General features: G+C 40.6%; 1 protein-coding gene across 4 annotated transcripts in view; it reads left to right on the plus strand.

Moving 5' to 3' along the window:
* The window catches only part of dlg5a (discs, large homolog 5a (Drosophila)), a 34,522-nt gene extending 14,027 nt beyond the window's left edge, over positions 1-20,495 (plus strand). Inside the window, exons 5-33 of one of the 4 annotated variants that reach the window (XM_017430771.3) lie at positions 746-929; positions 1,743-2,002; positions 2,230-2,542; positions 2,936-3,166; positions 3,935-4,119; positions 4,272-4,397; positions 5,209-5,341; positions 5,473-5,600; positions 5,699-5,874; positions 5,963-6,066; positions 7,442-7,534; positions 7,643-8,692; positions 9,146-9,266; positions 9,351-9,495; positions 10,198-10,331; positions 10,447-10,536; positions 12,342-12,510; positions 14,156-14,318; positions 14,807-14,940; positions 15,268-15,432; positions 15,554-15,737; positions 16,527-16,675; positions 17,282-17,452; positions 17,716-17,906; positions 17,985-18,128; positions 18,355-18,482; positions 18,699-18,808; positions 19,045-19,154; positions 19,248-20,495. In XM_017430771.3, the coding sequence (XP_017286260.1) occupies positions 746-929; positions 1,743-2,002; positions 2,230-2,542; positions 2,936-3,166; positions 3,935-4,119; positions 4,272-4,397; positions 5,209-5,341; positions 5,473-5,600; positions 5,699-5,874; positions 5,963-6,066; positions 7,442-7,534; positions 7,643-8,692; positions 9,146-9,266; positions 9,351-9,495; positions 10,198-10,331; positions 10,447-10,536; positions 12,342-12,510; positions 14,156-14,318; positions 14,807-14,940; positions 15,268-15,432; positions 15,554-15,737; positions 16,527-16,675; positions 17,282-17,452; positions 17,716-17,906; positions 17,985-18,128; positions 18,355-18,482; positions 18,699-18,808; positions 19,045-19,154; positions 19,248-19,351 (5,395 nt within the window). In that variant the 3' untranslated portion in view covers positions 19,352-20,495. The remainder of the gene's footprint in view (positions 1-745; positions 930-1,742; positions 2,003-2,229; positions 2,543-2,935; positions 3,167-3,934; positions 4,120-4,271; positions 4,398-5,208; positions 5,342-5,472; positions 5,601-5,698; positions 5,875-5,962; positions 6,067-7,441; positions 7,535-7,642; positions 8,693-9,145; positions 9,267-9,350; positions 9,496-10,197; positions 10,332-10,446; positions 10,537-12,341; positions 12,511-14,155; positions 14,319-14,806; positions 14,941-15,267; positions 15,433-15,553; positions 15,738-16,526; positions 16,676-17,281; positions 17,453-17,715; positions 17,907-17,984; positions 18,129-18,354; positions 18,483-18,698; positions 18,809-19,044; positions 19,155-19,247) is intronic. The other 3 variants (XM_037973498.1, XM_037973499.1, XM_037973500.1) reach the window with 3 other exon arrangements.
* Positions 20,496-25,008: the final 4,513 nt, after the last annotated feature.

The following is a 25,008-nucleotide window of genomic DNA, read 5'->3' on the forward strand; positions in this document are numbered from 1 at the left end:
TTTACTCATTACTGAAAAATGTAGATTAAACATTCTGCCACATGCCACCTGCTGCTTTCCTGCCTCGAAATAATTAAGTTTTATTGCATTGTTTTACTGCGTTCGTTACAAATACCGGCGTGGCGCTTCCATTAACTTAATTGAAGGAACATCCCTGAAGCTACAGCCAGCTTGCACATCGAAAGGGCACCACAGACAACCTGTACGGTTTTAAAAGCTTGAAAATGAAGGCATTTATGTGATTGAATCATTCTGCTTTATAGCTTTTGAGCTGAGGCAACATTGCTGGAGCACAGAGGCAGATCCCAGATTAGCTGTTTGAGTTTAGCATGTTTAAAATATGTTCAAAACTGAGATGGAAAAGGAGACAAAATAATCCAGTGGTTCTCAAACTGTGGGGCTCAAAGTAATTGCAAGCAGGGTAATGTTTAGACTTTAGCTCAGACTTGTTTTTGTGATTGACCAAAGTAGATGGACCACATGCTGGGTGGTGTTGAGAGTGGATCCATTTTTACCGTTAGCCTGTGCGTCACCCAGGTAGACACGGTGAGCAGAGAAGAAAACGTTTCTCTCCCTTTCTCGGAGGAAACGTTTACTCTCTGGCAGAGATGTCACTTAAAATCAGAGCTGAACTGTCAGAGTGAGAACAGTCAGGGTGGGGAAATGCTGCTCTCGCTGCTGGATCTGGTATATATTTGCACGCAAGCTGTAACTTTGCATTTTCACGTGTGACCTCTCCTCCTAGCATGCTGCACAGCCGCGTACTGGGCGACCAGACTCAGCTGAAGGAGGAGATGGAAACACTCAGGAGGGACAATGGCCAGCTTGTTCGAGAACACAACCACCTAAAACAGATTTGCGAGGAGCTCAAACGACTGCATAGTCAAGACCAAACGGAGCTAGCTGACCTTCGACAGCAGCAACAGCAGGTACACAGCACTCACAGAATGGATGTATAAGTACTTCCTGCCGCTGTATATTAATTATATAATCACTGACATAACATAAAAAAGAACCACTTTATATAGGTCTTTTTTAATATTTTGCTAGAGTTTTCACCTCAAACAATGTCAAAAAGATTACCTTTCATGTTCTGTGCTGTGAAAACTTTGTTCTAAACAGCACAAGGAGATTATGACTGGTGTTGTGTTACAGCAAGGTTTTGTCTCACACAGCACCCATGGGGACTTTGCTGTAGTTTTAAGCACAGGGCAGCAAAGCGGAGGGAGATGCAGACAGTGCATTTCTGAAAAGGGCAAGCACAAAAGAAAAGGGCTCGACTTTGGCAAAGGGCACATTGACCCAAACCATGTAGCTACAAAGTCAGTATATAAGCACAATATGTGATATAGCTGAGGTCAGTCCAAGCCTCGGGTCACAGCGGCTCTCTTGAGGAATCGGGAAGACTGTATCAGCAAGATGAGCAGGAGAAATGGATTCTCATTGAGAATGAATAATAGAGTTTGAAGGATAAATGCTGTACATAAACAGATTATTTCATATGCAGGTCATTAGGTTTTATTTAAGAGCATTACTGCAGGTCAAGAAGTGTACTTCAAATTATAAAAGCCATAGTTAAAGCTGACACTAGATTTCCTTGCATTGTAAAAAAAAAAACAACAACACATTATCTGCACATTATCACCATCTGCTGCTAAGATGGGGTACAGCAAATGTAGGCTAATGCAAGTTTGAACACTACTAAAAGCTCAATATCCTGTGACTTTTGTTGTCCTCATCAGGTAATGAGAGAAAAGGGCTCATCTGAGGTGTTGAATAAGCTGTACGAAACAACTATGGACAAGCTGGAGGGTGTAAAGAAGGACTACGATGCCCTGAGCAAACGCTACAGCGAGAAGGTGGCCAGCCACAACACTGACCTGAGTCGCCTGGAGCAGGCAGAGGAAGAGAACCGGAGGCTGCAGAAGCAAATGGATGCATTGCTCAAACAGCGAGACTCAGCCATGCACTACCAGCAGCAGTACTCCACTTCAATGAGGAGGTGAGAGCAGAAGCACACAGACAAAATAAAGGCCACATGGGGATGGTGTGGCTAGTAATATCTGGGTTTAAGCTGATTCAAGAAACTGAAATGATTAAATGAAACAACACAATACCAGCTTATACCATAAATTGTGGACAGACAATATTCATCAAGGGGTTCATTTTTTCTGAGCATCTGATAGATTTTGGCCCTTGGAAGCTCACTGCTAGCCTCCCCTCTCTCAGGTTTGATTCAGTGCAGCAGGAGCTGAACAAGTCCTCTGCTCAGAACAAGGAGCTGCAGAGAGAGATGGAGCGGCTGCAGTCCGAGGTGACGCGCTACAAGAACCTGCAGCTGAAGGCGGCCAAGGACTGCGAGAAGTACAAAGAGGAGAGGGACTCTGTGTTCAACGAGTACCGCCTCATCATGAGCGAGAGGGACCAGGTGATCAAGGAGCTCGATAAGCTGCAGACGGAGCTGGAGGCAGCTGAAGCCCGACTGAAGAACACTTCATCAGAAAGGGTCGTGGCCAGTGAAGAGCTGGAGGCACTCAGACAGGTATCAGACTTCAGACTGGTCGGAATACACACACCTTCACTTTAATATCCGGGGAGGTTTTTGGGCAGTGGTTGTTTACAGAGTACATTTACCTTTAAATGTGCAGACTACTTAATTCTGTAATCTATTATTCAAAACTCTATTTTAAAATGTGAAACAGAAGTCTTGCACTTAAACCGTATCCTTCAAACCTATAGATCTTAACCTTTTTTATCCAATTATTTTAACCACCTGTTTGTTTGTCTGCTCATCAGTTGAAGCAGATGTGGATTAAATATTTTTCTACCTGATGCCCTACACAGAAATACTCCCCCATAATATTTTTCAAATCCCATAATCGACTCAGTGTTAAGTTGGCCCCTGTTTTAATTGTCACGTTTTGTTACGGGACAGGAGCTGAACTCGTCGCTGGTGGACCGTGACCGGGCCATCTGTGAGAGGAACGAGCTCCTGGAGAAGTACTGCCACGAAGTGAAGGACAAAGCAGAGGCCCAGAAGGAGCTGAGCCAGGCCTGCAAAGACATCGAGATGGTCCGGGAGGAGAGGGACGTGGCCCGGAAGGAGAGGACGGAGGCCATCATTCAGAGGGATCAGCTGCTCCGAGAATACTATCAGGCCAGACAAGTAATGATGCACTGCTCTCCCATAACATCACTAAAAGCATCTGTCGATATCTTTATGGTCTACTATTTTGCGTACCTCGTTCATTATTTCTGTCACAGCTTATGAATCACATTCCTTACCAGGTTTGCTAGGCACTTACCGAGCGTATTTGGAAACCCGTATATCTTGTGCTAAGAGAAAATCACACAAGTGGAGTGTTCCAACAGCCAATGATGGGATCATTTTGAGAACTTGAGATATCTTAATGATTGATTTTCATCTGTAGATAAAAATGACTCCTCATATGGTTTTACAGACGTAGGTTACCACTAGTCATTCAGAAAATAGGAAAGCATGTAGGCATTCAGAAACATTATTACTGCACTGTTTCCCCATGAAAATAACTCGTCATCCTAATTCATCACTCTGGATGGTAACTTCATTGAGCTGCAGGGATTTATGAGTCGGGATAGCAGCTTATTAATTCTTATGCCAGAGATGATTTACAGACAAGAGAATTGGACTTAATGAAGGCCAGCTCTCAGTTGAATTAAAAGGAAAAGCAGAAGTCCAAGTTTACCTTTTGTTGCTACTGTTTTACACTTTGCGTCACGGACCTTAACTCTTTTTCTCACACTTTGACTTTCATGGTTGTTTCAGTAATTTATTATTTTTTCCCCTATGCAAAAACTCTATTAACTGTAGAGCATGATTAGAATATTATATTAGCACAAATGAAAAGGCAAAAGTGTCTGTTTGTTTTAATTCATATTCAATTAATGTCCTTAGAAACAAGACTCTGCTACCCTGGACATGGAACGAGCCAATAAGGAGATCGAGGTGCTGAGGAAGCAGTATGAGGCCATGTCACAGGAGCTGAAGGAGGCCACTCAGGAGGCAGAGGTGGCCAAATGTCGAAGGGACTGGGCCTTCCAAGAGAGGGACAAGATAGTGGCTGAGAGGGAGAGCATAAGGTCAGCCAGTTTTTTTTTATTTATTTTTTTAAACGAAAAAGTGATAGAGCTGAATAGTACACCCGGTGGCGTACCACAGGCTTTCATTTCCATGTATTTCGCACTTTTTAATTTCCACATTTCCTCACCATCTGTTTTCTGTCCTTTCCCAGGACTCTGTGTGATAACTTGCGGAGAGAAAGGGACCGGGCAGTCAGCGATCTGGCTGACGCCCTGCGTAACTTGGATGATATGAGGAAACAGAAGAACGACACACTGCGAGAGCTCAAAGAACTAAAGTCAGTCTCTACTGTGATTTAAATTTTTTTTTACCAAATGGGCAAAAAAAATCCCCCTGAATACACTCCTTTGCAGCATACCATTCACCCTGTGCTGCACTCGGCTCTCATGCTCAGTTATTATGGAGCTTGGATGTTTTTTTTGGCAGTGCTTCCATTTACCCAGATTAAAGTTTAATCCCGGAAAGCATTAGTGTTTTGAGCACATATAAAAAAATTTTATCTCTCACTGTCTCTAATTCTCTGCATTAATGTTTTTATACTGGGTGTAAAAGCGCCATCTGCTGGTAAAAGTGTGTATGACACCTATTTTTGAGTCGAATCTGTGCATGGAGGGTTGGTGTTTGCTTTCAGGCCTGGAGTTTAAACACTAGTCTGTTTACCTGTAGGTTAGTATTACCCAACTTTAACCACTTGGTTTAATGAGGCTTGGCTTGTGTCCTATTCAAACTAGTCTTTTTATTCTTGAAGTTTAATATAACTTCTGTGTGCAGATTGTTCATCGTGCAGTGGCTTTATTTTTTTTCCTCTGTCCTCCTTAAAGAACACTGTACCTTTTGGGTGTTGAAAGTCAAAGCAACCCTGTTGACTGGCCTCAGGACAGTCTTTATTTTACCAGCAAAGTGACATTGTGTGCAATAAACTTTGTATTGTCTTTTGATTTAAATATAGGGTTTATTCTCCAGCCCTTAAAACAGGAAGATAAATGTTTTTTATGGTCATAATGATACGTACTGTTTAAATTTGTTTGAAAAACATAAAACTAAATGTGTGTGAGTGACCTTTTAACTTTGTTCTTTTTTTTGTTTAGGGAAAAGATGGAGAACCAGCTCGAGAAGGAGGCCCGGTTCTGTCAGCTGATGGCTCACAGCTCTCATGACTCTGCCATCGACACAGACTCCCTGGAGTGGGAGACAGAGGTGGTGGAGTTTGAGAAGGACAGGGTAAGAACTCGACTCAGAGTAGCGGGCTGATGTGTTTTGTTTAAAAAAGGCCAGAAGAGTTCATTGGACAAAAATAATTAAATGAAAAGAAAATTTTTCAGACTGAGTTGACTTTATTACTGTCCTCATAGGATGACATGGATTTGAAGGCACTGGGGTTCGATATTGCTGAAGGGGTAAATGATCCGTATTTACCAGGAGATTGTGGAATATTTGTTACGAGAGTGGATAAAGGAAGTGTAGCAGATGGAAGGTTAAGGTATGAACTGCCTGAATAAACTAATTAGTATGTATTTTTCTGGGACGAGGTTTATATGTCCATCAAATCCCTTATTGTAACTTCTTTTTTGCTTCCAGAGTAAATGATTGGTTGTTGAAGATTAATGACATCGACTTGACCAATAAGGACAGAAAGCAGGTGGTGAAGGCTGTCCTTAACGGAGGAGGCTTGATTAACATGGTGGTACGAAGAAGGAAATCTCTGGGAGGACGGCTGGTTACTCCTGTCCACATCAACCTTATGGGACATAAAGGTCTGTCAGGGTTGAAATGTTCACCTTGATTTGTTTTCCTGTGTGTTGCTTTCCTCTCTATAACTTAATATTCGCCTTCGTGTCTCAGACAGTGGTATTGGTTTGGAAAGCGGGGTGTTTGTCACTGCCATCGTCCAGGGAAGTCCTGCAGCCAGGGAGGGTTCTCTCACAGTTGGAGACCGACTGATTGCGGTGAGTCATCCCCAACCCTTCTGTTTTCCAATCCAAATCTTGCAATTTGCAGTTAGCGCAGGTTCCCTTACCTTTTTTAATCCACACATTGATCCGTTTAAGCAGCCTAACTGGAAACCCAGACAAGGTTAGATTCGGTGTGATTTAGTGTCTGTATAGTGCTGCTGTAGAGGGCTAGGTGGATCTGTCTGTGAAGGTGTAGCTGCAGTAAACCTGAAAGAGAAATCTCAGAAATATCTTAAAAGAATTCTTTATCAGATAGTGGCAAACAAAAAAAACACACTGCTGAAGAAAGCTCAGATTAAATCTCGACTAGAGTTTGTATAGATTGTTTAGAGACTCCTGTCAAGATTTAATCTGAGTTTTCTTTAACAGCGGTTTTCTCTTTGCCCCTCTCCAATAAAGCTCAGACTGGTGAAGAACCAGGCCAACAGTTGTTATATTTACAGCCTCTTCCATCTCACTTGCTGAAGCTTTAACTCCTTCAGAGTGCTCACAGGTGTCCTGGTGGCCTCTCTCACTGTTCTCCTTCTGGCCCGGTCACTCAGTTTGTGAGGGCGACCTGCTTTTGGTAGATTTACATTTGTTCCATATACCTCCCATTTCTTGATGATGGATTTACCAGAACTCCTGGGGATGTTTATGGCCTTGGAAGTCCTTTTGTATCCATCCCCTGACTTGTAATTTTCAATAATCTTTTCTCTGAGTTGAATTAGGACAGTCTTTTCAAATGGGGTAAATATTTATGCAGTTAGTTACTTATTTTACATCAAATATTTATGTTTAATTGGTAAACTCTGTAGAAATGTAGTTTCACTTTGACACTAAAAGTATTTTTTAAATATTTTTTTGTAATTCATGGTGATTGTGACTGATTTATGACCTCAATAAAAGCAAAAAAACATCCAATGGAGTAAATATTTACTTCCTAAACGCTAAATTGTTAAGTGTTTAAATAAAACATAAATATGCAAGACACACCACAGAGGAACAGAAACAATTTCTACTGCTCACATGCAAGTGTTTCTTTTTTAAGGTCGAAGTAGAAAGTTATCATTCGTTTCTGTAAAATCTTAGCATTAATATCCACTTTCCTCTTTAAAAACTCTTTAAAATAGATTTCTTAAGTTGAGCCTTTCATGATGAAAAGAGTTGGATTTCAGTGTGAGAGTACTTCAGGCTGAAATGTGACGGCCTTTATGTTGTGCCGATGTGTGACATCTCAAGGTACCGGTACTCTCACACCTGAGTGTGTTTGTAGACGTGGATCTCTGTGCTCGGCTCATCTCATGCATGCCAGAAGCACATCAAAAGCATCTCTTGTCACTGCTGTTGTGTTGAATGGCTTATCCTTATTTCTTTTGTCTCTGTGCAGATAAACGGAATTGCTCTTGATAACAAGTCTGTGACAGAGTGTGAGGCTCTGTTGAGGAGCTGCAGGGACTCTCTTAGCCTTTCTCTGATGAAGGTGAGCCTGTCCTGTGTGCCCCACATAGTGGTTTATTCAGTGCATTTTTACAAAGTTTTCTGATCTATCATTATAAAACTTAAAGCTGTACGTCTTTTCTCCACAAAGTTTTTCCCTCACAGCACATCAGGCCAGAACATCTTTGAGAGTCTGCGTGACTCATCAGAGAAGTCCAACGGGCGCATTCACTTGTCCGAGATCCACTCTAGGAACAGCCGCAACCTCAAACACAACAGCTCGACACAGACGGACATCTTCTGTCCTGACGTTGGAAGCGCCAGCACGAGCAGTATCTCTGGGGAGAGGAGGAAGGTCCGAGGTGAATCCGATGAGATGTACGGTGACATGAGCAAGCCGTTCTCCACAGGTTCCCTTCATGCCACTAGCCTTCGACCACTGACCGACTTAGGGACCGGCCGCTATGGGCCCAGTGCTTTCCAAGAGTGCTGTTCATACGTAAAGGGGCCTTCCTCTTTGCCTTTTGAGCCTGTTTCACCCTCAGACTGCATCAGTGCTGAAACAACCCAGGAGAAAAAGCACAGCGGAGGCACGTGGCCCAAAATGATGGTAGGGAGTATGTTGGTTGCCCCAGACGGTGCCAGCCCAGTCACAGCAGTCACCCCGCTCTCTATCTATAAATCACCCAAGCAGAGAAAGTCAATTTTTGACCCAGACACTTTCAAACGCCCTGAAACGCCTTCCTTGAAGATGGAGTACATGGCAGCCAATCAGATTGCAGCAGTAGCCAACGCTGCAGCTTCTCACTCCCCACAGCCTTCAAAGACGGAGTCTCTCTCCTCCTCTTCCACCCCCACCCCAACCCCCCCAACGCCTCCCACTCGCAGCGACTCCTTTAAATTCAAACACAAACATCAAAGCAGCTCAACTTCAGACTGCACGATCACCTCCGAAGGCAAAGGGGAGTCTGCTGTCGCCACGGCAGCGGGAGAGAGCAGAGAGAGGAGTGAGCGCGAGCGAGACAGGAACGGAAATCACTATTTCCTGGAAGGAAAGGTCCTGACCTCCAGAAAATCATGTGACGAGGACATCGGTCGTACCAGAGGGGAGGAGCCAGAGGTGAAGAGACCCCGCCCTAAATCTGCTCCCGCACTCCGGCGTAAGATGACCCCCCAGACCATCACTCTTCCCTCCTTCCAGGTGAGTTAAGTTACCACAGAAAAAAAGAGACTACACTGAATTTTCATCATTTAAAATGTTCTTGTGCTTGCTTCTTCTATTAGTTAAAGGTAGTTTATAATCAAAGTTCCCTCTGACAAAAAGAAATTAGAAGAGGACTTTTAAAAATGATTCTGTTAGCCAAAGTAACCATTTTGTAATAGAATGTATTGCCTGTCAGAGTTAAGCCGTCGGGATTTGACTCTTGGCCAGTGTGTCAGAGTGATTGATGTTACAGCACCAGTACAACTGCTCAGTTCAGGAGTTGAGTCAGAACCTGGTTTTCTGACAACCTGTTCAGCTACTTCACTGGGCATTGAAACACCTAGGGGAATCTAGTAGAGATAAATATTTCATTTTACCCCCCCCCCTTATAAAGTATCTACTAAAAAAAATAGTGAAGCTATTTTCTCTGTTGTCTGTGGTTCTTCTCAGAGCTACTCCAACGATGAGCATTCACCAGAGCCCAGGGACATGCTGCGCTCCTCCCCCAGCCGCTCTCAAAGACACAGTGTCGGCTTTGTCCCCACCGTCTACAACGGCAGCCTACCTCCAAGTGAGCTCTTCAGATTTTTACTAGCCTGAAACTTCTCAGCATGATCTGTTTTTCTAACACGGATGTTTGTCTGCGTTACGCCAGATTCAGCCCACCGCGGACTGTCTCCTTGCCCCGCAGTTACAGCGGTGATGAGGAATCCAGTGTATACCGTGCGCAGTCACCGTGTTCATACCAGCAACTGTCCATCTGTAGCATCTCAGATATGTCACCAGCACACCCATACTAGGTTATCCCTTTTTTTAAGTTATCATAATTTTTTATTCGTCTTTCGGAGCTACCATTTCAAACAACCTTTATGCTTCAGTGGGTAGTTTTTAATGAGCAGGAGTAAAGACATTCACTTGGGTTCCACATGGTTCTGTCCTCAGTCCACTACTCTTTCATCTTTTCATGAGATGGCTTGATATTATTATAATATATCCTATCGTTCATTTGAGGATATTGTTACCAAACTGTGACTGAACTTATATGAAACAAAAAGTCAATTGCACACTAAAACTTAATAAAAGTGACAGATAACACTGAAAACCTTTTCCGTTGCCATCTCAGAAACATAATTGCATCACTAACACAGAAAAATGTTAACGATGGAAAAAGAAAAATGTCTTACTTCTTAAAAATATTGCAGAACTGAATACATTTGTATTTTAATCAACTCATTGGTTCAAATTTTGCAAATTGCCATTGATGTTTCACATTAAGGCTTTTTTATTTTCTGTTCCTGATGGGCCAATTAAAACAACCACTAATTCTGAACTACTATGTTTCCCAAAGGCCAAATCTCTAATTAAGTTTACAACTGTGCTTTAATATTGTGCTGCTGTGATTTAGCTCAGCCCACCAATATAAATAGCTCTTAAGAGTAAAAATTCACTTAGTAGTATGAGTGTTGTATGCACAGTTATAACCTCATTGTCTGTCTGTGCAGCCCCCAACACCAGGGTCGTCTGAGCCTGGATCTGAGTCAGCAAAAGCGAACGAATGACTACTCAGAATCCTCATCGTCGCGCAGCAGCAGAGCATCACACGGTACAAACTCACTGCCCTCCAGCGCACGGCTCGGTCAGTCTCACATGCACGCACACATGAGCATAAGGTGGCTCAAAGACTCCCATGTCGCTTTGTGTTTTGGAGCATCGTGTCAAAGAATTAACTCCTGGATCTCATCTCTGTCCAGGTTCTTCCAGCAACGTTCAGTATCGTGCAGAGAGGATCAAAATCCCCTCCACTCCCCGTTACCCTCGCTCCATGCTGGGTTCGGACAGAGGTAATGTGTTCACAGTCAAAACTAAAACTAAACAACTGGACTAACCAAATGAGCAGATCCACACAGATTTCTTTGCTCTGGTTTTTCAACAGTCAGTGCTTTATATGATATTGAACATAGTTGGATCCTAGAAAGCAACTGGTTTTTATTTTTAGTTCCTGAAGACCTTTTGCCTGAAAGGCCTTTTCCCAGTGACATACAAATGAAATGGATATTTAAGTGTCACCTTTTGTGTCCAATCACCACATGAAGAAAGGAGCAACCCCCATGCTACTAATTCAGATATGTGGATTACTCAGGTCAAAATTCAAACTCAAGAATTAGAATAATACTAGTTGTGTTGATAACAATATCAGGTTAACTAAAATAGTTAAGTAAATTTAGTTTATACATATCTTTTCAAAACTAAAGTTACAAAGTTACTTAAATAGAGGGGAAGAAATCAGCGTTATTTTTGACTGTACAAAAAGGATGGTCTTAAAACTGAGGTATACCAGAAATCTGTTTACACTGGCCAATAGCTGCACTTTGACTCACGCCACCTTCTGAACACAAACTGGCTTTCATGAGAAATCTACATCATCAGGCTGACAATTTCCCCACGAAGATAGAGGAGAGAGAAAAGGAAAGGTTCTTCAAATTATGAATACTTAAAGTGGGACTTTAAGTGGGTCAATTCAGCTATATATCCTGGAAGAAATGACACATTTTCAAGCCCAGATGTAAAACTAAAATAAAAAATAACAATTACACTGCACAACAGAAGAACTTGTTCCTCAGGTGTCAATGTACATCTCAAGGATAAGGTGTGTTCCCTATACATAGTCATTTATTCTTGAGAAGAGTGAAGAAAGCCATCTGTTAAACTGGAGAAACCAGCACTGCACAAAAGAGGTGGTTTTGGGTTTCATCCACCTGCACCTAGAGAGCAGCCTTGAGTCTCCTCCCCACGCAGTTTCACATCTGTTCACACCTTGAAACACGTGACAATTAGGAACACTTGTAGAGGGTCAGTAAAAAATTGTAGGATTTGTATCGTGATTGGGATCACCACTGACATTTAATCACTTGTTTTTTGTGACAACTCCAACATTTCCTTTTTGTTTTTAAGTAATATTGCTAACAGACAACCAAGCAACACTACTGAGAACATGACCTCCTTGGTGGAGGTAATAGCATCTCATTGGCCCAAATATCATGTATGTGATCGAAATGAAATGTAACTTGTTCAGGATTACTTGCTTTACAATAACTTAAACTTCCATAGATGGAACCGCCGAGCCTTCAATGCCACTTTGTCCATTTGATGAAATAGAAACTGAAAACAAGACCTGGTTTATAGATAGGAAAGTCCTAGATAAATTTAATTGTAAGGCTAGCCGTGTATGTGGAACACATAAAACCACCAGGTCGGAAAAGAAAATAAAGTTTCAGTTGTACTCAGATTACATTGTAATGAGAAAATATTTTGTGTGATATTTAAAAACAAATTTTATACACAATACAGTATTTTTTTCCATGCGGTTTACTGTCAAAACGGTATGGAAAATGTTTTTATTAATATTTCACCACATTAAGTTTTAGAATTTTTATCAAATATTGATTCAAAAATCTGTATGTAATGATATGTAAATTTTTATTTTTTAATATTTTAATTTCTTGTTTTTAAAAAGCTATATTTATTTATTGCATTTGTTGCCATGATATAGCCAGTGTTGCTGACATTACATTAAACCAAATCTACTACTGCTACTGCGATTGTGTCATATTTCTGTCCCTTTCTGCTCATCCTTCCTTAAATCCAGGCTCCCTCTCGCACTCAGAGTGTAGCAGTCCCAGCCTCATCACGCCTCCACTGTCACCACTCAATCTGGAGACTTCCTCATTTGCCAGCACCCAATCACAAAGCTCCGTTTCCACCTTGCCTCGGATCTCAGTCAGTCCCGTTCAGATAGGGGAGCGCAGGAAGGACAGGTAAGATCGAAGGCAAAGCATTTTTAAGGGTAATTTAGCACCAGTTGAACCACATGTTCACACTATTTCTCTGTGGTGCTTCTCTGTATTACATGTTGTATTTACCTGATGATATTTTTAAATACTTTTAAAGTCTCTGGCAAATGGGGTAGCTTTCAGACAACCTGTTAGTGTTGGGTTCTGTCATTTGTTTTAGTATAACAATCTGAAGGAAATGATTGTACAAATGTTGTTGTTGGTGAAGTACAGTTATGGGTTGTATTTCAGATCTGATACATTATGGCGTACATCGGCTCTAAAGGATGATCCCTGGCTCTTTTGCAAGGCGTTGCTCGGCAACAAGTTTATAATAAACAGCTATGCAATTCCTCACAGACAATATTATTAACACTCACTAATTTTGTTGTAGCTTCTTTCTGTTCCCAAATAAGCAGAGATTTGCCAGTTTGTTGTATTTCATCCATTTGTCCTACATTTCTGTCCATGTTTTTATTAACAACAGGACTCGAGCTTTTTCCACTCTTACTGTCTCTGTATGATATCTGTCCCCCATTCTTCTCTTTATCTTCCTCCCACATCTTTGCAACCTCTCCACTTCCAGATCTCTTTATCGTAATCGCTCTTTTCTAAGGATTCCTCTGGCTGCAAGGCCGAGGTTCTCCTCTCTCAGGAGCCTCAGGTTTGTCCTCCCTCACAGTGCTACAAAACTGAGGAATGCCACAACTCTCCCCCCTCCTTACCCCCCCCCCCAAGTTCACACCATTCACATGTTTTAGTGCAGATGAGATGGTAGATACATGAATCCTCTGGAGAAGCAGAGTACTCTGGAATGCAAAAAGAGGTTTTTGTGATGTTTTATTACCTACCCCCAAGATAGTTGTTTAATTTGCAGCGATTTCTTTGCATGCAGCAGTGTGATATTCGCCTCAAGACACGCAAACCGCGATTAGCTACACTTGGTTAACTTCAAAGGTTCAGTGGTATTTATGTGCCTGCACATTGCTCCCTCCATGCTGGAAGACCCACTTGAATCTCGGTGCATGATCTGCCCATATATCATCAGTATGCATGTCACCCTTTAGTCTGCACTCTCTATGTTATGCAATGTATTATTCAACCTTCAGCTTCTGGGTCATGGTCTTGTCTGTACACCCCCACTCTTTACCCCAGTCTGTAATCCATTTCCTCTTACCCGCCTTAATGAATATGAAAGGCATGTCCAAAACTACCTTGTTATGAAGACGCACCAAGTTCATGCAAATCTGCATCATGTGAAGCAGTTTTTCTTTTCCTCCTGTGCTGTTTGTGTACTGTACTCAAAACCTTACATTTTTTTCCTCTGTAAGCCAGGCGTATTGTGACACGCACAAAAAATAAGCCACCGCCAACACGTTTACAGAAGTTCAAACATTCTTTGAAAGACAGCATAGGTTTTTTTGTTGACATTCTTTATTATTTTAACCAGATGAGCAGCAATTCTAGCATCTGCCTGGATAGTGATTCCCTGAGCTGTAGAAAAAAAAAAAAAAATTAAGCCCCACAGTGATAGTCACGTCACCTTTTACCGTCTCCATTTCTTGTGTGGTATTCTGGAGCTGGTTTTCTGTGATGTTACTTATTATTGCGTATTTCTCATTCTTTCTAGACCATACTTGGAGGAACCACGCAATGTCATTGTGCACAAAGGTGCAGAGCCTCTGGGCATCTCCATTGTCGGCGGGGAGAACGGAGGAATATTCGTCTCTAAAGTTACCGGAGGCAGCATCGCCCACCAAGCAGGGTTGGAGTATGGAGACCAATTACTGGAGGTATGAACAACCTACTGAATGTCAACGATTATAGCCTCAAGCTGCAAAAATCAGAATACATTTGTAAGTATATATACGTTCTTTGTAAGGTCATTTTGCCGTTGATGGTACTTTTAATTAAAGGGGAACTAAATTTATTGATTCTGTCACAGTTACAGAAATGTATTTATTTATTTTTCTAGATTGAATGTGTATTGTTCTTCTTTTGCAATATCCATGTTATGATGGGTCAGATACATGTTTTTTATTACTTAAAAAACTATAAATTCTATTTATTTGTGTTCTTACACAACCACCGTTTTAAAGAGCAGAAGAAACTGGTATAAATCTAACTTCCTGTCAGCTCTCAGAGTCTTCTTTTTTGTGTTCCTAATCACTTAAAGCTTTTCACAGACTGGGCACGTGCTGTGCTTCAGTCTCCCACTTCTTCGATTAACATTTTATCTCCACAAATTCTCCCCCTAATCACACATTTCTTCTTTTATCAGTACAACGGTATTAACTTGCGGAATGCTACAGAGCAGCAAGCTCGTCTCATCATCGGTCAGCAGTGCGACACCATCACCATCATGGCTCAGTACAACCCACACATGTACCAGCTGGGTAACCACTCTCGCTCCAGGTAATGTGCTGCTTTGAAAAAAGATTTACCTGTATGCGTGTTTTTATTCTCAACCCTATTGCTCGATCCTAAATCAACTCTTGTATAATTTTAAGACTAAAAATGTATTTTTATGTAATTATTTTTCTTTTATTTGATCAGTTGTGGGCAACAATATCAAGGAAAACTTTTTAACTTGCAGTTTTCTAACAGTTTTTAAGGCTTATGAATTGTTGTTTTTATTTATACCAACTATATTGTTTTTTTTTTTACATTAAATAATTGAATTAACCATTTTGAGACAATGCATTAAACATCATTTGTAAACGTCACCGGTGTGTCTTGCAGTTCTCGCCTTGAGCCGGTCAGCGCTCAGTCGACTTCGCAGGGAAGCGGCGCTGCTACTCCTGACAATCACTCTGCCATCGATACGCTCAGCGAGCAGGACGAAGGCACACTCACTCCTTCGTCCAAGCAGACCACGCCAACTACTAGCCCTCACAATTTCATCAGGTAAAGATGTACTCAACAAGTAATGAAACAGTAAAATGAGCTCTCCTTAGCAATAAATGTAAGAAAAATCCTTCATTCTTGACATAACCACTAAAAGTAACTGAGATTTTTTTCCCTCCAGAATGCCATCAGAGGGCAGCAGGAAGGTGGGAGAGCCTCGGCTTGTGACGGTGCGACGGCCCGGCGTGGAAGTGGGAGTCATGCTCTGCGGGGGCAACCTGCAGGGTGTTTACATAGAGAGTCTGGATGAAGACAGTCCTGCCAGAGGCCCTGATGGGCTGCTTCCTGGGGACCTCATCCTGGAGGTGTGCAAAACCCGCACGCACTTAATTTCAAATGCTAGAGCGGGCACACATAAATGCAGCTTATTTCCTTTGATCATTTATTTTTGACATTTTAATTTCATTAAAGTGAAAACAAAATGCAACAAACCAACAGAGTATGCTGCTTTTTTGATAACATAATTACAGTTTTTATTTATAATTTAGTGTTTTTATTTTCTCTGGTGGAGAGTTGGGTAGTTCATTAAACATTTTTTAACATAGTTTTTCCTAAACAGTGAAGATATGCGAGTGTAATTCCACTTTTTGAAGTTAGTTTGAGGTTTTCATTCTTCTCACTCTTAAGAAGCTTTGGTTTCTGCCGCTACTTTAACTTTAATACTAGCAGAGGGTGCTGGCATTTTCCTTCATGTCATTATGTCTTATTGATCTCTTCAGTCTCCCTTCACGCTTGTAATTTTTCTAGAACACCACAAATTCATGATAGACATTCCCCGACATGTTCGCGCTTTAGCTTTCTGCCTCAAAGAGTCTTCTGTCTGAAATGCCAGGCAGCTCCGTCATCAGACTGCACAGCTTCTGCGTGTCCTTCAATCTTCCTGTTTGTTTTCCTCTCCTCATACATGGTACAAATCAATACTGCGACACTTTAATAGCGCTGAAAGCTTGGAGGAAATGTAGTTATTTACTTGCAGAGCCTTCGCAGTCAGGTGAAGTTATTGCTGCAGAGTGTGAACCTTCATCAGCTCTTCTCCTGAGTTTATTTCCAATTTGCAATGTTTTTCCCTTTTTCTTTATTTCCTCGTCTTTCAGTACAACTCGGTGAATATGAAGAATAAGACAGCAGAAGAGGTGTACGTTGAGATGCTGAAGCCTGCGGAGACGGTCACTTTAAAGGTGCAGCATCGGCCCGATGACTTCAGCGTGATCAAAGACGTTCCCGGAGATGGCTTTTATATTAGGTATGTAAACATACGTCGTTACCAGTAAAACAGAAGTCGCTCTTTCAACTTTTTCTGATAAATTGCTGTAAAAAGACCTGAGTTTTTCCACGGCAGCTTCATCTCTCTATCATACTATATATAGGCTCATCACAAGAGAGCCCTATGGACAAGCTGGGCTCCTTCTCATCCAACCAATTATGTCCCAGATCCACTGCGTGACTGCAGTGATGCTAATCACGCCACAAATTTAGGTTATCTAATCCCTTTTTGTTCTGTGTTTTTCCAGGTCATTGGAACTACATTGTATGTGAAGGGAAAATGAGGCTCTAAAATAGTTGGGTTTTATTGTTGGGAGTGTGACGGGGTGTGTTGCTGCAGCTGCTACAGTCACTTGTCATATAGGCAGACATGTTTGTGGTGTCATCTGCAGTTAATGCACTCAGCCAGCCTGGATGTCACAGATAGGCCACTTGGGAATAACGTACAAGGCTCTAGCAAGAAAAAAAGAAAACATACTTTGACCAAAACCTCACTTCCTTTCTTGTTTTTTTTTGTCAACTTTCCACTGTGTGCTGCCCTTCTCTTAAAAACCTCCCATCTATCTTTGTCTCTCCCTCCCAACAGAGCACTTTACGACAGGGTGGGGGAGGCTGAGGGCGACCTCAGTTTCAAAAAGGATGACATCCTTTACGTGGACGAGTCTCTACCAAAGGGCAGCTTTGGGACCTGGATGGCATGGCAGCTAGATGAGAACGCACAGCAGATCCAGAGAGGGCAGATCCCCAGCAAGTACATGTGGGTGGAAAATATTGTGCACAGTTACACACATGCATGAGCTCGAGGACGGTAATAAAAACCTTCTAGGCCATATTCTATGATAAGTTTGACTCCTACATATACATTGTACTGAAAGTGTGAAGTCTTTCTGTCATTATTTTCTGAAGACAATGACTAAAGACTATTTTGACCTTCAGATCCTCAACACGCTGATCCACACACGGGCTTCTCTGTGTGGCTCTCCTGATATTAAACGTGTTTGTCGTCTCTGTGTGACATAGGATGGACCAAGAGTTTTATCGCAGACACAGTGTGACAGAAATGAAGGAAGATTCCAGTAAGACTCTCTCCGCAGCAGCCCGCAGATCCTTTTTCAGGAGGAAACAGAAACACAAACGCAGCAGCTCCAAAGACAGTAAAGAGATGGTGGCTCTGGACACCATTAGCACCGACTCCATCCCCTTCTTTGATGGTAAGAAGGAGGATGTTGATCTTATGGGTAGAATTGGCGTAAAGCATCAAATCTAACCTGTGTCATTCTTTCTGTTAGATTGTGTGAGCCTGGCATATCAGCGGGTCCAGAAGGTGGAGTGCACCTCTCCTCGACCGGTACTCGTACTCGGGCCTCTCTCTGACCCGGTGAAGGAAATGCTGGTTAAAGAATCTCCTGGGAAGTTCTGCAGATGTGTGCTGGGTGAGTTTGTCTCAAGGGCGTCTATAAACAAAAGTAGGATTTCTGAAAAGATTTTGAATCTGAAGTAAGAATGATTTAATTAGGATGATATTTGTTTACTTCACAATCTTTATATATATATATATATATATATATATATATATATATATATATATATATATATATATATATATATATATATATATATCAATGACAAGCATTTTTCACTTTTGCGCTCTTTCTGCAGAGGTGATGAAGGCCTCCCAGCAAGCCATCGAGCGAGGTGTCAAAGATTGCCTCTTTATTGACTACAAGCGCAGGAGTGGACATTTCGATGTGACCACCGTAGCTTCGATAAAAGAAATAACAGATAAGGTATTCATCAGTTCCCTTTGTCTCGTCAGATTTTATCAGGGAGTGGCTTTTCTCTTGACTTTAATCTCCACGTTTGCCCAAGAAGAGTCATCACGATTGCTGCTTTTCAGTCTCAGATAACACTGAATGAAGAACAAGAATTCTATTTATAACCTCAGCGGTTAAAGGTCTGAAAATAGCGAATCTATTTTTATCTTGTGATTGTTTTGGACGCAGGGCTGTCACTGTTTGCTTGACATTGCCCCGCATGCCATTGAGAGGCTCCACAGCGTTCACATTTATCCTATTGTCGTCTTCATCCGCTACAAAAATGCCAAGCAGATAAAGTAAGTAACAACGAGTTTTTTGTAATCACAAATTCTTCAAAGCATCTCCAACAAACATGTATAAATAATGGTTTCAGGAACATAATGAGGACCTGAGTTAAGCGGATACATTTGAGTTGTGTTTTACAATCTCTGAGTGAATAAAAGCTTAAAAGAAGATAATAAAATAGAAAAAAAAGGTGCTGCAGTGGGCCACTGGTGTTTCAGACTGAATAAAGATGTTGTTTTGTTCACAGGGAGCAGAAGGACCCTATTTATCTGCGGGACAAAGTTTCTCAAAAACATTCCAAGGAGCAATTTGAAAGTGCCCAAAAGATAGAGCAGGAATACAGCAAATTTTTCACAGGTTCGTTTGCAATCCAATTCTTTCTTACAACTCACACACATTTTATCTTTCTACGGCGTCTCGGCTTTCAACGAGTCATTTCTTTCTTTGCAGGTATTGTCCAAGGCGGTACCCTCCAATATATTTGCACTCAGATCATCACTATAGTTGATCAGGAACAAAGTAAAGTCCTGTGGACTCCACTTGGCTGCCCCTAGAGGAGACCGGCTGCCACTACAGCAAGCTCTGGCTCTCATCTCCATTCCCCCCCAACACTAATTAACTCTTTCACACTATACAGATAGGTACACTACATTGAGCTAGCTGTGTAAATTATTGATATATATATATATTTTTTTTTTTTAATTTTGTCTTTTGTTCTGATTTATAATTGATTTCCTTTATTTCCCATGTACTCTGGAGCAGGTTGGTAGCGTTGGATATTAACGTTGTAAGTTCAGTCAGTCTTCCCTGAGGATTTCTGGTGGTGTATTTGTAATGCTGCATTGTAAGCGTCCGTTTACAGTCACACGATAAGTCTGAATATTGGTGTTCAGTGTTTGCTTGAATGTGTGTTCACCCCCCCTTTATGAAGTTCAACCCCCCCCCGAACCCCCATCTACCAAATATTTGTGCTTTCCCTACAATTATGCATTCATTTGATGAAGACTGACAACTAATTGTATACTTTTTCTTTTTATATATGTATGTGTGTGCGTGTGAGAACTTTGAGACTGTTGTTCAGAATTGTAATGACAATTTAAGCTGAGTTGGATCATGGTTGTTAGCATGGATGCAATGCTATAGAAACGCCCAGATCAGGATCAGACATCACGTTTCTTTTTGCGATGTTTCACCACAGAAGTGCAAAAAGCATCAAACCTCTTCAAGTATGTAGCTGTGGACTTAATGAAGCCGCCTGCCACCAGTCACTAATGTTTGCTCTATGCATCGTCTCTGTAGTAGCTGGATGTGTGGACAGTTTATAGGCCTTTCAGAAGTGCCTTTGCAAAAAAAAAAAAAAAAAAAAGAAGCCTGATCTGAAATCAGCCCTAGATCGTTTAATCAGAGTTCTGAGAATTTTTTGAGCTTTAGTCCACCTTCAGTCAGTGTGGATGATTTGGGGGCTGATCTGAGAACAGTACAGCTTAGAGCGTGCAACAAAAGTGAGGTTCTGAAGGTAGGCCGAAGCGGCGGCCAACGGGTTAACTCCTCAGAATGCACTCCGGGCTAAGACAGACCACTGTGTAACTATCATTCTATTTCTTCAACATATATTTAACAATGTAGAGTGTACTATATATAGTATGTAGATAAATCTGTAAAAAAAAAAAAAAAAAACATATATATGACTATATATTACATGTATTTTTACTAGGTCATATACCTTGGAACGTCTGGCAGTCGAGTCATGTCTTAACAGGTATTAGCATGTTTTAGTTTTTATATTTAGTTTTATGTTGGTGGTTGTCAGTCACTTATTGATGTATTCATTAAAACACACTATGAAGCAAAATTTGCAGGGTAATACCTTTAAGAATTTTCCTCTGATCCGTTTAAATGTTTGTGACTTTTCAGCGTTTTGTTCTTTTATATATATATATATATATATATATATATATATATATATATATATATATATATATATATATATATATATATAATTCAGAAGGCAAAAAACAATCTTCCTTAAAGCTATACCCTATATCTTATTGTGCCAAAATCCACTAAAACAACTTTATCCTTTTTATTCCTATTTTGCACTTGTTTATCTGTAAACCTTAAAACATATATTTGTTCCTAGGTTTCCAGCATACTACCAATAGGTACTATAATTTCTACTGTAGGTAATTCATGTTTTTATGTGTCACATCAGTTCCTTACATTTCATTGATGGCCTTTTATTTTGAATTTGGACAACGACGACAACAAAAAAAAGAATCACTTCTCATATGAGTTTTTAAAAAGGGATATATTCTTGCACATTTTTTCGAATAAAAAAAAAATTGTCCACAAGTTTGACTATTGGGCTAAAAGAATAAGCAGAATCAAACTAATGTTACTATTTTTCTGAGTAGTTAGTGTAAGACTATGCTAGAGCGGGATGCAACATGAAATTGTAAGTTTAGACAAAGGGTCCTTAAGAAGTCTAGATGCCAGGTACTGATTGAACTTTTGTTTTGTTTAAAAAATAAATAAAAAGAATGTGATTTGTATGTTGAGACATTAACATGAGAATAAAACTCATTTTTCTGTATCACAACATGGACCCAGTCTGCATCTTTGTTTCCCCCTCCCAACAACTTTAAAAAAAGCTTCCGTTCGACTTTCTCTTCCCGCGTCACCATGGTTATTGCGTCAAGAACCACTTAAAAGTACTTTGAATCAGAGTAGCTGAACAGATATTTTCTTACAGGCTCTTGTGAATGACAGTTAAGAGCAAGTGTTCAGTTGTACCAAAATGGGATTTTGTTCTTGAGAAGTGTTAAAGGACAGAAGTCAATCCATCACTGGAGATGACAGAAAATAAAGGGGAAAAGGTGGCTGATGAAACGCCATCAATTACTGAGATGAGATGAGATAAGGCAGTGTGACAATATCTGCCTGAATCTGAAAGAGAGCTAAAGATGATTTTTTTTCTTTCTCTCTCTTTCTCTCTAAATGTAAAAAACAACAGCCGAGGACATTTTTCTCTCTTACAGCAATAAATTGTTGCAGTTTGATGCCCTGCCACAAGAATGCACAATTGCTTATAAACTAATTTTTTGAATTCCTTTAAATTTAACATCTATTTTAGACACTAAGCATTGAGTAGTTTTATATGACCTTTCTTATAAAGAAAATTTTTAGTTTATCTGATAAAAGATAAAACTTCTCATTTAGGAGAATGACTCTTTAGTTGATATGGAATTGAGATTGGATATAATCGAAAACAATCTTTCAATCTCATTTTCTCATTGATCTAATGGGTGTCTGCTATCACAGAAGCAAATAGAAGGCAAGATAGGCTGATGTTTCATTTTAAATTTGATTTTTTTTTGTTGTAGGTTTTGTTTTTTTGCTGTTGTTGTTTTTGTTTTGCTACAGATAAAGTACCGAGGTGAAATCCCTAACTAGCATTTTCATTTCACGTGTTTGCTAAAATGACATCAAATTTATCCGTATAACTCATTTAACACAATCAGACTTGACCCGAGTGCCGTTTAAGATGGCTGTGACTGACGTGGAGTCCTCTGGATTAAAAAGCATGTCAACTTTCATCGGCTTAGCAGTGGAACGACTCATTGTGCTTATGAGAACAGAACATAAGAAAAGTTAAAACACGCACACAAATGAATAAATAACTTTGAAGTTATGGTTGTAATGTGACAATTTGTTTGGCTGGGATTTTCGACTAACCATGAGTGTGTAATTTATTCTCAGTATAAATCCAGCTGTTCTGTGAAGGCCCCAAAGGTTTGTTACAGAACATTAGTGATCAAACAGCATCATGAAGACCAAAGAAGCACACCACAATATGAATTAGGAAGTTGAGAAGTTTAAATCAGGGTTATGAAACAATACCCCAAGATTTTACCATCTTCAATCAATCATTTGAAAATGTGCTGTTTTTTTTTTAAACAAACGTGTATCATTTGCCTCCCACTTCACAAGTTATTATCTACTTTGGGTTGTTACATGAAAAAGTTCAAGGAGTATAAACAGGTTTTAGACAGCACTGTATGCTGTCTATAACCATATTCTATAAGTTGTTTTCCACCCAGTTGAACAGCCTGGAGCGATGCCAGCTCTGGCCGGTTGATTAAGTGCCTTTAGCTCGAGTTGAATTCCTCTGAGCACCTCTTCTGGAGTCACCTGATCTTCTGGGCCAATAATGTCCCACTGAATGATGACCCACCAGCTGCCTGTCAAGTTCAATGGGGCAAGAAAGAAAGCATCCAGTGTCTCCAAATACCCACCATGCAGTGCCTAAAATGGTTTGCCACTTAGGCCTTGTAGCTGTGCAAGGGTACGAACATTTTTTTTTTTTTTTGGAGGATGCTTAATCTTTTCAGGAGAGGGTTTGCACAATATCTCAGTCACTAATTACACGCTAAATCTGATCTTCTGTTCTACCTCGCTGTGCCTCAGTTCCTTCTGTCCTCTGATCCTCCCTCCCCAGTCTGCTGTGGAAAGAAGTCGTGTCTCAAACCTTTCAGCTGGAGTGTGTGTTTCAAGACAGCTGCTGACAGCTCAACTGAACTTGAGGAGTCTCAAGTCTGACACAGGAGGATCTTTGTAGTCCTCTCTAGGAAGCTGAAGCCTTTCTCAGCTCGTGTCAGATCACTTTGTTGGAGTGGAGAGGCATGTTTCTCCTCTTTCTCATCGTTCAGCTTGATGGAACGGATTTATGTATCCGTCTGTCCTCTGGTTGTGAACTGTGTTAACGCTAGCATCTTCAAATGTCCTGCAGGATTACCACCTGACTGCTCTTCTGTTGGCTTCAGTTCTGCAGGAACCACTCATCTGGGCTCCTGGTTTGTGCACGGACACCATGATTCTCCTCTCCTGTAGTTGGGCCGTAACCGAGAGGATGAAACTATCTATCTATCTATCAATCAATCAATCAATCAATCAATCAATGTCTTTATTTCAGACATGTAAAAATTAACATTAGATCGTTCACCAGTAATCAATACAACTAAATGAACAAGCGCTAAGAAGTCAAATATGGTTTTCTAACAAAGCAAAAATGATTCCATGTAAAAATATTTTGTTTCAAAGATGTTACCTAATTTGACTCTTCCTACAGTGATTAATTTGACTTAAAATCAAAACTTGTCCACTAGAGCTACAAGCAGAGCATTGTTAAAAAATATTTCATATAGAAAATGTTTGATAAGATCAAACTTGGAGCTGGGAAACATGACATCTTCCAATTTGTTCTCTAAATTTATAAGATGGTGATTACTAGAGAAAACATGCTGCTTTACCTTAGAGATGTGGTGGTTGATTTGATCACCCATTGCTGAGGGCAAATGTGATAATAGTTTTGTCATATGTGTGTGTTTGTCTGTACCATTAACTAAACTCTCATAAAGCTTTGGACAGATTTGAATGAAAAACTCCAAAAGTTTAAACTGGATGCACATCTAAAACTGAATAACTTTTGTAGTCTACCCAACTCAAGATGCCCTTCACAAGTAATCAACGTAAGCAAACGCAAAAAATGTCTCTTTCTCTGTGAAACTTTTAGATATTGAGCTAAATCTTGGTCTGGTAATAGCTGAGATTCATTCCCAGCACATACTTCAATCGCCAACAGATCACTCGAGAGGTGGTGATCTGTTGAAAGGTTTAACCAAAATGGCTATAACGTTTCTCAACATCGGATGATTTTATTCTGAAATTCTCACGTGAAAGGCAGTGGGTGATATGCATTTCTTCAAGGAAAGCTAGGATTTTAATAATTTTTGCCAAGTGTTTTTATTTTTGCTTGTACCCCCCCCCCCCTTTTTTTTTGTACATAAATAAAACCAAATGTTAGAAGCTAAAGAGGGCAGTTCATTCTTTTACCAGCAGGAGGACGGCCCCAGAGCCTGGCCTGTCCCCACAGTTAATCCGGCTGCCTTTAACACTTGCTGATCAGATGCTGTTTTAGTGGCAGGCTACTCCTGTAACACCGGGGCATAAATCACACTCTGTGAAACCAAACAACTTGTTGCTCCAAACCTCATATTCTTGCACGCTAACTGACAGCAATTTTTTTTTCCAGCTTTTACTTTACGAGCACTCAAAATGCTTACACATACAAGTCTGAGATGCTATAATTTAAAAATTGGCTCATCTTGTGTGTTTTCCAGCAAGGCCCCATCCCCCAAGTTTAAAGTCTGCC

This window comes from Kryptolebias marmoratus, linkage group LG22 (genome assembly GCF_001649575.2).
Source record: "Kryptolebias marmoratus isolate JLee-2015 linkage group LG22, ASM164957v2, whole genome shotgun sequence".
Classification (NCBI taxonomy): Eukaryota; Metazoa; Chordata; class Actinopteri; order Cyprinodontiformes; family Rivulidae; genus Kryptolebias; species Kryptolebias marmoratus.